Raw genomic sequence first — 12,246 nt, forward strand, 5'->3', positions numbered from 1 at the left:
AATCATTTATCACAAAACATTTGCAAATGTAAATGATTTGTAGGCCCTGACGGGTACCATGCAAATGATTTGCAAACTCAAAAAACTTGCCGCACTTTTTGAACTGCAAACCATTTGTTGAAATTTGTGATGGGCTTAAGAGGGAGTGTAGGCAAATAATTTGCAATGCAAAAAAATTTCCTAAGGCAACCAAGCATATGTAAATTAACAAATCATTTGCATTTGTAAATGATTTTCTTTACCAAGCAGATTGTAATAAGTAAAAGTAGGGGTGCCAATAGCAACTCTAATAAAAAAGAGAGATTTACCTGACAGCCTAAGTGATGCATTTTTATTTTAAAAAATCTCCCTTGGATTTCTGACAACTCTAAGAAACCCACTTTATGATATTTGTTACTCACCGAGCTTTACCCTATCAAGTTGGTTACCCAGCAAATCTTGTAACATAGATCCACATCATAAAATTTAAATTGATGAAATTAATTTGTTACTTAACCTACTTTGGAGTGGATTTTCAAAAACATGAACAAAATTTTAAGAACTTTGAAAAAAAATTAATTTTTACTATTGAATTTTAATTTTAAACTTGGGAGTTTGGTGGTTATCTATTTTCAAAACTTACGATCAAGCTCAATTTTTTTTGTTTTTGAAATGTTTTCTTAAGAATTTGAGTTTTTCCATGAAATTTAAAAGGCTCTAGTGTTGTATTGCTGATTCGATAATTCATCTGGGCGTAACTATCCTTAAAAGGATTTGAAATCTTACTAAGCTAGTCTGATTCATAAAGTAAGATTTGTCTAGGTAACAAAAATGATAAAGTAAGGGAGTTTTTGTAATAAAGTTGCAACAAATAGGTCTAACCGGGTAAATCTCTCATAAAAAAAATAAAAAGGTTGGTTTTCAGGATTGGGATTTTAGAGTTTGCAGTGTTTTGAACCCGTCTGAGTCAACTTTGTTCTGGATCTGGATTTCTTTCACAATTGTTTGAAAGTTTTCCTAATCTTTTGGTAATTTTTCTACATGTTTGAGGGATAGTTTTTGATCCTTCAAATTTTATTAATTTAAGGTCAAAGATGGAAGGAATCATTGTTTTCTTCTACAGGGCGGCCTATAATCTATTCTAGTGGAAGTGGGTCTTCAAATTTGTTGGATTTCGCTCTGTTTCATAGTGTTTCACTTCTTTCCACTTGTTTACAAACCTGGTATTGTTTATCTTCTTCCCATTTGTTAAGCTATTGTTATACTCTCTTAATCTTAGTCTGTTGTGAGGGATAATTCGGAAATGATAATGATGATGATGATGATGATGATGATACTTTCTTAATCTTAATACTGTGAGATTATGTGGAGGATGGTGACATTAATACATAGCTCTTTGCTACTGAAAATTTCAAAGTATCCTGAATGTGTAGATACTCTTATTCTTCCATTGATTAGTGAAAATTAAGTGGTAGAATGGAGAAATTCATGAACATTCGAATAAGCAATGCCATGAAGATAGTTCATCAAATTGGATATTTTATATAATGAAGTGAAAGGCGATAGGTTCATATGTTCTTTTTTTTTTTTTTGCCTAGGCAAGCAAGGTTAGAGGTCAATAATTAGTAGGTGAAGGCAGGTTTGAACCTAGGTCATGGTATCAACACTCACATACTTTTACCAACTTAACAAAATTGGCATCTTCATATGTTGGCAGTGTTGTTCAAGAGAAAATTGGATTAGACTAAAAAGAATCGGCAACGGCCTTCATGAGTTCCCCCTCTTCCAATGTTAACAAATAAAATAAAAACCAAGGGAGAAAATAGGGATAGTGGTAGCCTAGTTTCTCCCTACAAAGTAGTGGGTAGTGCACTACCTAGTGCACTGCCTAGGTTTGAACCTAGGTCATGGTATCAACACTCACATACTTTTACCAACTTAACAAAATTGGCATCTTCATATGTTGGCAGTGTTGTTCAAGAGAAAATTGGATTAGACTAAAAAGAATCGGCAACGGCCTTCATGAGTTCCCCCTCTTCCAATGTTAACAAATAAAATAAAAACCAAGGGAGAAAATAGGGATAGTGGTAGCCTAGTTTCTCCCTACAAAGTAGTGGGTAGTGCACTACCTAGTGCACTGCCTAGGTTTGAACCTAGGTCATGGTATCAACACTCACATACTTTTAACCAACTTAACAAAATTGGCATCTTCATATGTTGGCAGTGTTGTTCAAGAGAAAATTGGATTAGACTAAAAAGAATCGGCAACGGCCTTCATGAGTTCCCCCTCTTCCAATGTTAACAAATAAAATAAAAACCAAGGGAGAAAATAGGGATAGTGGTAGCCTAGTTTCTCCCTACAAAGTAGTGGGTAGTGCACTGCCTAGGTTTGAACCTAGGTCATGGTATCAACACTCACATACTTTTACCAACTTAACAAAATTGGCATCTTCATATGTTGGGAGTGTTGTTCAAGAGAAAATTGGATTAGACTAAAAAGAATCGGCAACGGCCTTCATGAGTTCCCCCTCTTCCAATGTTAACAAATAAAATAAAAACCAAGGGAGAAAATAGGGATAGTGGTAGCCTAGTTTCTCCCTACAAAGTAGTGGGTAGTGCACTGCCATTGGGATCTCTACTTTGTTTTGAAGGGTCCTTTAATTTTATCATTTCTATGCTTGGAATACTCATATTAAGAGAAACATATCCTCTTACTATCAAAGGCCATAGTTACTTCTGCAATGTGGTTCACTGTGTAATTTATGCAAGTATATCTTCAATTTAGGTTGGAATTTGTTGGATGTTAGTTGTTTAACTTGATAGTAGTTTTGAGGAAAAATGAACAAAGAACAAAACTAGAATGTACATGGCACATAGACCATCAGCAAGTGAGACACCATCTGACTGTCCCAACCTGCAACAGAACACAAAAAGTTTCCGTTACCTATAGCCCTCGACTTCATTTTTCGAAAACCCAATGCAAAGCTTTAGTTAATCTGTGAAAGTTGAAGTTGATGGAACGTTTAGTGGTACCCCACCATAGAAATGGTCGCCAGTTAGATGGTCTGGATCCATGGCACAGACATTCAGATTATACTCAAGTACTAAAATTGGCATTGAAATGTAGTTTAATCTGAAAGCTATCAAGTAGTTAAAATTGTTGTAGATTTTGGTGATAGTGCATCAAAAAAGCAACCACCAATTGGATAATCTGTGCCAATGACACATTTACCCATTACAGATGGCACTGAATACCATTTAATTTACTAATAGAGGCATGAAAGTTCTCTTAATTTTCCTACAGAAAACTGACCACTAACCTAGAGTGGATTTATTTCTATCCTTTCAGAAATGGTGTCAATCAACGTTCGTTCGCTGCTCCTATTCTCAGGAGTCCTTCGGTTTGTTCTTATTGTCTATGGTGAATGGCAAGATACACATATGGAGGTTAGATACACTGATGTCGATTACTTCGTCTTCTCTGATGCTGCTGCTTTTATGGCTTTGGGAAAGTCCCCTTATGAGAGATCTACATATCGGTACTCACCTTTGCTCGCATTTATCCTTATACCAAATTCAATTGTTCATCGGTCATGGGGAAAAATTCTCTTCTCTGCTTCAGGTATAAAAGGATTTCTTTAATTTATTTTTCTTTTATGTTTTTATTAAAAGTCTATCTTTTACCATTTCTTATTCAGTTTGTATTTGTTGTTAAGGTTTATAACTGAGAGAAACTCTCTCAGCTGAAACAATTTTTTTAAAAGAGATGGGAAAAATAGTGAAACAAAATGTAACATTCTGAGTCAAACTCAAAATAATGCATTTGATACATAAATAAACTAACAAAAAGATGTTTGAAGCAAATAAACGCTTTTGAAATCATTTATTACGTAGGTAAACTTCCAAGTTCCAAATACCCATGACCTAATGGATCAAGAGAGTGCCTTCTAATCAGATGATTGTTGGGTCAACCCACAAGGTGTGCTTATCTATATCATCATTATCAAATTCTTATCCCAAAGATTTTGGGTTGCCTAAACAATCTTGTCATTCAATTCCATTCAGTCTAGACTCTAGAGCCGTGTCTTCTTATCTATATATCTATCATATTAAAAAAATATGATGTTTACTGTGAGAGGGTCCAATAGAGTGTTCCACGTGGCTTTTTGTGGAATGCCATAGCATTGTAAGTAGAAGATAACTGAGTCTACCACATGTTGATGAGAGTAGAAATTTGTTACTCCCTTGGATTTCGAGAATTAGATGATTCTCGTATAAAATATCATATAGCACTCACATTGTAGGATTAATGATAAAATCAATACATGACACACTTCTTGATGGAACTACATATTTAAAATCAGCATTATCAATGATTTCTGGCCATTAAGTATATTTGTTTCCATGCAGTAGTATCTAGCAGCTAGATTTGAATGATTTGCATATTAGTTTTTCTTCCTTGAATACTTTGTTTATCTGATGTTTGATTCGTCTCTTTGATTCAAACTGAGATATTTTAAGATAAACTAAAGCATTTCGAGACAAATGATATAAATGAAAAAAAAAAATTCGACTTATTTCACTACAGCCATGCCAAATGCGGTCATGCAGAAATGTATGGGCGGAGACTAACCAAAAACAAAATTTTGAACCATGCTTTTGACTAGTTGGTTGTTTTGGAACTTTGGGTTTCAGCATCACTTTCTTATGTATGTGCAATAATTGGTGTAATGTTAAATTTTAACAATTTTTTTTCCTTCCATGAAAAAGTTATGCTTTTTCTCGTTCTATAGTCTTGACGTCAAGTGACATAAGATGAATGTTACATTCCCTTTCTCTATGTTGGGTGTATTTGATGGGTTGTGTAGGATCTTTGTAATTAATGATTAATTATAAAATTTTAGGGCTTGCTACGTGTCATTTGTGTCAGTTCTTTCCCTTCATTCAATTGCAGGATCATACTTGTCAAAAAAAAAATGAGAAAAATCAATTGCAGGATCATCGTGGGATGCTTCAGGTTCAAATGTTCTACACTGCTAGCTTGTTTTTCTGCTTTTAGGGTCTGTTGAGATATGCCTTTAAATTACTGAGATCTTCTGTACTTGTTTTAGCTATGATGCAAAAGTTCACGTAGTGCCCAATTTTAAGGGGTTGTGCTATTGCCCAGGGACTAGAAGTTGACTCGATCTTTTATTTTACAAATCAAAGTTGATGACGATATCAAATTGCATATGAGAAGTACTCTTTACATACATCTGTAACGACAAACTCTATAAACTGCATTGTGTGTTGGTGTTGTAGATTTGCTTGTGGGGTTGTTTATCCACACCATTTTGAAGCTTCGTGGCGTTCCTGAGAATCTATGCTTCAATTCAGTAGGAGTGTGGCTCTTCAATCCATTTACCTTCACCATTGGAACTCGTGGAAACTGTGAGCCTATTGTTTGTGCCATAGTACTTTGGATTATCATCTGTCTCATGAATGGTGTAAGTTCTTCTCCCTCTCTGCATAATTTTCTTTAAATTAAAAGGTATTTATATGTTCTATTGATCTATATTTACATAAAATAGTATGGAAATTTACTGCTAAAGAAGCATGAAAAGTTATTTTAAAACTTAAAATGTAAAATTGATTTGGTTTTTGGTGATTGTCATCAAGTTTGCCTATGGATCCTAACCTTCTCTTCTGTTACTTCTACTTACAAACTGTCTACCCTCGCCAATCATCTCTGACTTTACCAACCCAAAATCGCAAGGTTGGTTTTGTCTATGTATTTATTCTGTTTTAGAATCCATTATAATCATGCTCCATTATAGGAATGTCAATGCAGAAATATAGTGCTATGTTCTCCACATGAAATCCCTTTATGAAGAAAAGGGTATTATTATATATTTATGTAATGTTTTTCCAATTTCCTGGACCGACTGTTTATATAGTTTATTATTTTGATTAGTATGTTTTTTTTCACATAATTTACTATAAGGTGGCATGTACAAACGCTCACATTTATCAGAAGGGCTTATTTGTAATTTAAAATATTGATTAAAAGGTTTTTTTGAAGATTACATGGTAAAAAAGATATTTTTGTAATCTTGAAAATTAAACAACGTATAATTGTAATTTTCTTGGTTTTTGACCAAAATGGATCTGATTATATTAAGTTTAAATATAAAAGTGGGGGCATTCATGACCACTCAAATTTTATCGTCAAACCACTATAACTCCACCTTCTCTCATTATAATAGTAAAGATAACTATAAGTCTATAATCACTAATTTATCTTCTCGCGTATCATTTGGTTTTTTCTGTTTACAGGGAAGGTGTTACAAGCAGCATTTTGGTATGGGCTTGTTGTCCACTTTAGAGTCTATCCAATCATCTACGCACTTCCCATCCTTCTAGTTCTTGATCCACATAACTTTCAATCTGGTAAGAAGCCCACCCTTCAACATTGGAGTCCGCGTCAACAAAAATCACACAGAAGTTCTAGTAGCACAAAACTGGTGCATCTATCTAATCCATGGCTTCTTGTGCGAAGCATGCTTACTAGAGAGAGGATACTGTTTGGCTTCTTCTCTGGGGCTGTGTTCTTTTTTTGGACTGGTCTTTTCTTTTGTCTCTATGGATGGGAGTTTTTGAATGAGGCACTGTTATACCATCTAACTCGTACTGACCCAAGGCACAACTTCTCCATATATTTCTATCGCATCTATCTTCATCACGAACAAGAGTTCACTCTGTTGGAGAAGCTTGTTATCTTCTTGCCTCAGTTGATAGTGCAGTTAGTTCTCATCTTCAGCTTCGCGTGGGACCTACCATTCTGCTTTTTTGTGCAGACGGTGGCCTTTGTAGCGTTCAACAAGGTCTGTGAGTTCGTTACTATTTTTGTTTTCTTTCACTGAATCTTTAAGCCTGAGTAATTTGCCAAAAAAAAAAAAAACGTGATCAAGAACACCACATGAATTCAATTGATGCTATATAGATCTTTTTTGTGTGGAAAATTCATAATTTTTTCTATGATATATCTCTAGGACAATCTCTTTATGTTATAGTCTTCCTTTTAATGGGTGATGGATGCGTCTTGTACATTGACAGGTCATCACGGCGCAGTATTTTGTGTGGTTCTTCTGCTTGTTGCCTCTAATACTGCCATGGAGCAATATGAAGCTTCGATGGGAAGGTTTATATTGTATTTTAGTATGGATGGGAGCTCAAATCCATTGGTTGATGTGGGGTTATCTGCTGGAGTTCAAAGGCAAGAATGTCTTCATCCAGCTCTGGTGTGCAAGCTTACTATTCTTGGCTGCAAACACTTGTGTACTCATCATGGTAATCCGTCACCACAGATTCTTTCCTATTTTCATACAGTTAGAGAACAACAGTTCCAAGGTTGCAACAAAACTCCAGTGAGGAGCAGTTTTTGCCTCACTGAACTCAAGACAGGCTTGGCCTTATATGCAATCACAAGGATTTGGGATTTTTCATGTATTTTGTTTTGCAATGTGTGTTACCAAGTGAGAAACTCCAAGATTAGCAGTGAGCCCTCCTTGGATCATTCATGTGTGGAGCCTGATTCACCTCTGTTAAAAGTATATGATATGACTCTGCATTCGGGACATGGGTTCCACATGTTCCGACATTGTGATCTTGTCGTCTGCAATGTTAATATGTATTGGCTGCTTACCATCAACTGGATTTGAACACTGGAGGTTCTTCTCGTGTTTGGAACACATGAGAGAACTTTTGGTGGGTAAGCTGGTGTTAGGTTTGAAGCAACACGACCTTAGTAACAAAAAAAAAAAAACAGTAGCAGCTTATTACAACGTTACATTTTTACAATTTCAAAAATCCTCATCAATGATTCAATGTAAAAATCGAAGTAAATGAAAAATGGCTCTGTCGGCTTCCTTCGTAGGGGTGGATTTAGAGTGGGGGCACTTGCTCCCACAAGAGTTTTCAAATTCTATGGATTAATGTACTATTGCGACAGATTTTAGTGGCGGATAAAGTAATCTGCCACTATTGCCTCCACAAATTTTTTTTCCACTCTTAGTTGCCCCTACAACTATTTATTCACTCTTAATTGTCCTCACAAAAATTTTTCTACTCTTGGTTGCCCCCACCTGAGCAAAAGCCTGGCTCTGTCCCTGGTGTTTGGGTTGGCATATAAATCTTTTTTGAGTTGTAATAAAATGACTCCCCCACATGGCATACTTAAAATTCTCGGCTGATTTGAGGTGTGTCAGAACTAAAGACTTTTAAGCCTTGGGATACACGATCACACATCCTTATAAATCTTTGCAGTTGTGTATCCCAATGAAAGAAAATATATGGTCCTGACACATCTCACACATCAAGGGAGTATGCAATATGCAATGTGGGTGGGGGTGGGGGTGGGGGGGGGGAGTCATTTTATCACGGTTCATCTTCATTTTTTTTCCCTCTCTTTCTGTTAAGAATAATGATGAATGCACACAGTTGGGTATGCGGCCGATGTGGCAAAAGCACAGAACTCGCACATCTTTTCCTGTGTATCCGGATAAAAAAGACCTATGGTTCTGTGCCATTTCCAGATCAGCCGTGTACTGCTTCTGATTTGTTTGCGAAGGATACCCCAATTATTGGGGACCATTTTTGTTATGAAAGAAGCCATTTTTTATTTTGTTTTGCCCATCCCAAGTTTTGGAACAAATGAACGGTCGAGATAAGATCAGTAAGTCACATCCTATGTGTGCTGAACTACCGTTGCTTTTTGGATCGTTGGGATATTTGAATTTGTATGATGGATGATGATAACAAGATCTTCTCCTTACTGGCTCTGCTGCTGGAATTCCAAAATTTTGAAATATGTCCATAAAAAACCGCCACTTCTATACAGTTTAATTACCGTAAGAAACCTTTGCACGGCTATTCTCGCTCAACATTCTTTCCAATTCGACCCCATTTTGATTCCAAAACTAGTTGTCCCACCACTCCTTTTTTCTCTTAACTCTTGTTCATTAATAACCGACTGCCAGATAATTCACACTCAGGTGATTAAATCTGGAAATTACAATAATGGGTTCATTGGCGATCGATTGGTTAGCAAGTACGTGGAATTTGGCAGTGTCTGTGAGGCATGGAAGCTGTTTGAAGAAATACCGAACAAGGATTTGGTCTCATGTAATTCCCTGATTTCGGTGTTTTCTCGAAGAGGGTATGTCGAGGAGAGCTTTAATGTATTATGTAGGATGAGATCAGAGATGGGTATGAAACCCAATGAGGTAACACTCATCTCTATTCTCCCTGTTTGTGCCGATGCACGGTCATTAGATGAAGGAAAATACATCCATGGTTACATCATGAAATCTAGTTTCTTATCTGAAACTAAAGTCGTTAATTCTCTCATAAACATGTATGGGAAATGCCGTTCTGTAGATGCAGCGTGTGAACTTTTTGAGTCCATGCCTGTGAAGAATTTAGTGTCGTGGAATTCAATGATTGCAATTCATGCTCAAAATGGGTTCGTAGAGGATGGAACCAATCTTTTTAACTTGATGAGAAGGGCTGGCATCAAGCCTGATCGAGCCACTATTGTGAGCCTCCTTCATACTTTTGCAGATTTAGCTGGAGGGACACTAGGGAAGGCCATTCACGGCTCAATTATGGGTTCTGGATTTGGCTCGGATGTCCCAATTGCGACTGCAGTTATAAGCTTTTATGCAAAATCTGGGAATTTGGATTCTGCGTGTCAAGTGTTCAATGAGATGAACAATCCAGATAGAATAGCTTGGACAGCCATGCTTGCAGCCTATGCCATGCACGGGCATGGTAGAGAAGCAATCAAGGTCTTCAATCTCATGGTGACGGAAGGGGTGAGACCTGATCATGTCACCTTCACACACGTATTGAGTGCATGTAGTCACTCAGGTCTCATTGAAGAGGGTAAGACATACTTCGAACTTATGCCTAAGGTTTACGGAGTTGAGCCAAAGGTGGACCACTATTCTTGCATGGTTGATCTCCTTGGTCGCTCTGGGCTTTTGAAGGAAGCTTGTGAGCTGATTGAGCGAATGCCAATCAAGCCAAATGCTGGTGTGTGGGGAGCATTGCTTGGTGCATGTAGGGTCCATTGTAACATCAAAGTTGGGAAGGAAGTCGCAGAGAGATTGTTTGCACTAGACCCATCGGACCCTAGAAACTATATCATACTATCTAATATGTACTCTGCAGCTTCTCAATGGAAGGATGCTTCAAATGTGAGGGCTTTGATGAAGCAAAGAGGTCTCAAAAAGGACCCTGGATGCAGTTTTATTGAACATGGAGACAAAGTTCATCGTTTTGTCGTGGGTGATCAATCACACCCAGAGTCGGAGAAGATATATGTGAAACTAGAAGAACTCATTGGGAAGATGCGGAAAGCCGGTTATGTGCCTAAGACAGAATTCGTTCTACATGATGTTGACGAGGAGGTGAAAGAGGAGATGATCAATAAACATAGCGAGAAGCTTGCCATTGCATTTGGTCTTCTGGTGACAAGTGATAGTATGCCTATAATGATAACTAAGAACCTCCGAATCTGTGGTGACTGTCATAGTGTCGCAAAGTTCATATCATTGATTGAGAAGCGTACAATTATTATTCGAGATTCGAAACGGTTTCACCATTTTGTTTATGGATTGTGCTCTTGTGGAGATTACTGGTGATTCTATTTGTTTATTAAGCAGATTATGGACAAATTACAATGTACTTGTGGTATGACAATCACACTTTGTCGAAACTTATCCATTAAAATCTTAGGTGATTTCTTCATTTGAGTGACTGTTTGTTGAGCTCCCTCTCGTCCTTTACTGAAAGAAAATGCGATTCAAAAGTTTTAGATAGAAAATATTCTTATAGTGATTTACAGCCCAAGTTCCAGAAAAACACAGTAAAGGGGAAATATTTAATTTACTAATATAGACATTTAATACCCATTACAAGTTCCAAACAAGCATCAAAGTCTTAAACCCTTTATAGTTATCTTATTAAAGTAGATGTAAGACCCTTCTGCATCCTTCTCACCATCCTCTAGATGAGACACCAAGGGGATCTCCACCATCAGCTTTCTTCATACTTCAGTCCAAAGTTTGAGACTGCACAATCTGTAGCGAAGAGATGCGAAGAGGCGAACTTGTCTGCACCTCCCATAATAGGCATGGCTGCTGCCATCTTGACTCGGCTATGATAACTTGATCTATAGGTCTGTCCTAAGATCCCATCAACTCTTGAACTCAGTGAGTTAAATTTGAAGTTGAGCTCCAAATGCGCGAAGCAATCGTCCTCTGTTACATCATATCCATGAACCCTTGATTCCTCCGGGGTAATGGGAACTACACGTGCTGCTATCTTGAACAACCCTTCCACTTCTACCGTTACCACATTAGCCTTGGCACGCCTTCGAATCCTCAACCCTGAATCCGCAGACCACCATGTCTCACCTTCACTGGGCGGAACAATGATGTCTTGACCATCTAACCGAATTAACATTTTTTCGATGGAATCCTTCCACTTGGCAACTTTCAGAGCACCCAAATAGAGCTGATGTGATTCAAACAATATACCGATGGACTGAACCCATGTAAAGTCTCTACCTTTCTTGCTTTTCTTACCGATGAAGTGGGCATTGATGTGGATGCCAGAATCTGAAACCAAGCAGAAGTCTTTGTCCTTCTTTCCATGAAAATAGAACATGACACCATCACCGCCGATAAAACGAGGATCCTGACAAACAGCTCCTGGTCTATCACAAGCTGTGGTGCAACAACATGACTTCAAATTAATAATTTGTTTATGTATATATTTGTTCATTAATTGAACCCATTTAAAATAAAGAGAAAAGCTTACCACAATAGGGTTTGCAGAGCCTGCAATCGACTTCACATAGTCTCGGACAACTGGTCGGACAAGTGTGAGGGATACCGTAGCACATTCCATAGTAAGGGTTGTGACATGCTGCTTTCCCAGCACTAACATGGATGTGTAGGAAACTGAAACATAAGATACAGAGAAGAATCCATGGAGCTCCCATCTCTCTTCCCTTCTTCTTCTTCTTCTTCATGTAAGTGTGACATGAAATACTTAATAAAGAACGTATCCAACTTAAGATGCGTTGAACTGTTGAATTATCATTTTATTTTAGTTGTTTTACACAACCAACTATGCAAGATGACAATAATATTAGGTGTTTGCTTGCACAAGAAATAATATATAATTATAAACAAGAGGTCAACACCAAACTTGAGTATA

General features: G+C 37.2%; 3 protein-coding genes across 5 annotated transcripts; 2 read left to right on the plus strand and 1 right to left on the minus strand.

Moving 5' to 3' along the window:
* Window positions 1–886: 886 nt before the first annotated feature.
* LOC147407610 (GPI mannosyltransferase 1-like) lies at window positions 887–7,662 on the plus strand. 3 transcript variants are annotated; one of them, XM_086436249.1, is made up of 5 exons: window positions 887–1,202; window positions 3,329–3,601; window positions 5,281–5,463; window positions 6,295–6,842; window positions 7,075–7,662. In XM_086436249.1, exons 2-5 carry the CDS (start codon window positions 3,331–3,333, stop codon window positions 7,387–7,389), a joined length of 1,317 nt encoding a protein of 438 aa, XP_086292375.1. In that variant the 5' UTR covers window positions 887–1,202; window positions 3,329–3,330; the 3' UTR covers window positions 7,390–7,662. The 3 variants fall into 3 exon arrangements, with proteins under 3 accessions (XP_086292375.1, XP_086292377.1, XP_086292376.1); XM_086436251.1 differs by having other exon boundaries at window positions 3,371–3,601; XM_086436250.1 differs by lacking the exon at window positions 887–1,202 and having other exon boundaries at window positions 2,371–3,601.
* A 755-nt stretch (window positions 7,663–8,417) lies between these two features.
* Window positions 8,418–10,775, plus strand: LOC147407611 (Tetratricopeptide repeat (TPR)-like superfamily protein). The gene has a single exon (XM_086436254.1). It carries the CDS (start codon window positions 8,766–8,768, stop codon window positions 10,662–10,664), a length of 1,899 nt encoding a protein of 632 aa, XP_086292380.1. The 5' UTR covers window positions 8,418–8,765; the 3' UTR covers window positions 10,665–10,775.
* A 99-nt stretch (window positions 10,776–10,874) lies between these two features.
* LOC147407612 (uncharacterized) lies at window positions 10,875–12,246 on the minus strand. Its single transcript, XM_086436256.1, has 2 exons — window positions 11,845–12,246; window positions 10,875–11,750 (listed from the first exon to the last, which is right to left on the minus strand). The coding sequence occupies exons 1-2, from the start codon at window positions 12,056–12,058 to the stop codon at window positions 11,059–11,061; spliced, it is 906 nt and encodes a 301-aa protein (XP_086292382.1). The 5' UTR covers window positions 12,059–12,246; the 3' UTR covers window positions 10,875–11,058.

The sequence above is a fragment of the Akebia trifoliata genome, chromosome 3, assembly GCF_017979445.1.
Source record: "Akebia trifoliata isolate Shusen 1 chromosome 3, ASM1797944v1, whole genome shotgun sequence".
Taxonomy (NCBI): Eukaryota; Viridiplantae; Streptophyta; class Magnoliopsida; order Ranunculales; family Lardizabalaceae; genus Akebia; species Akebia trifoliata.

Excerpts from the sequence above, each read along its gene's own strand:
- LOC147407610 (XM_086436249.1), top strand. The coding sequence starts at position 3,331 with ATGGTGTCAATCAACGTTCGTTCGCTGCTCCTATTCTCAGGAGTCCTT. Across the intron at positions 3,602-5,280 it reads AATTCTCTTCTCTGCTTCAG|ATTTGCTTGTGGGGTTGTTT; the intron begins GTATAAAAGGAT and ends TTGGTGTTGTAG. Across the intron at positions 5,464-6,294 it reads TATCATCTGTCTCATGAATG|GGAAGGTGTTACAAGCAGCA; the intron begins GTGTAAGTTCTT and ends TTCTGTTTACAG.
- LOC147407611 (XM_086436254.1), top strand. The coding sequence starts at position 8,766 with ATGATGATAACAAGATCTTCTCCTTACTGGCTCTGCTGCTGGAATTCC.
- LOC147407612 (XM_086436256.1), bottom strand. The coding sequence starts at position 12,058 with ATGAAGAAGAAGAAGAAGAAGGGAAGAGAGATGGGAGCTCCATGGATT. Across the intron at positions 11,751-11,844 it reads GCTCTGCAAACCCTATTGTG|CTTGTGATAGACCAGGAGCT; the intron begins GTAAGCTTTTCT and ends GTTGCACCACAG.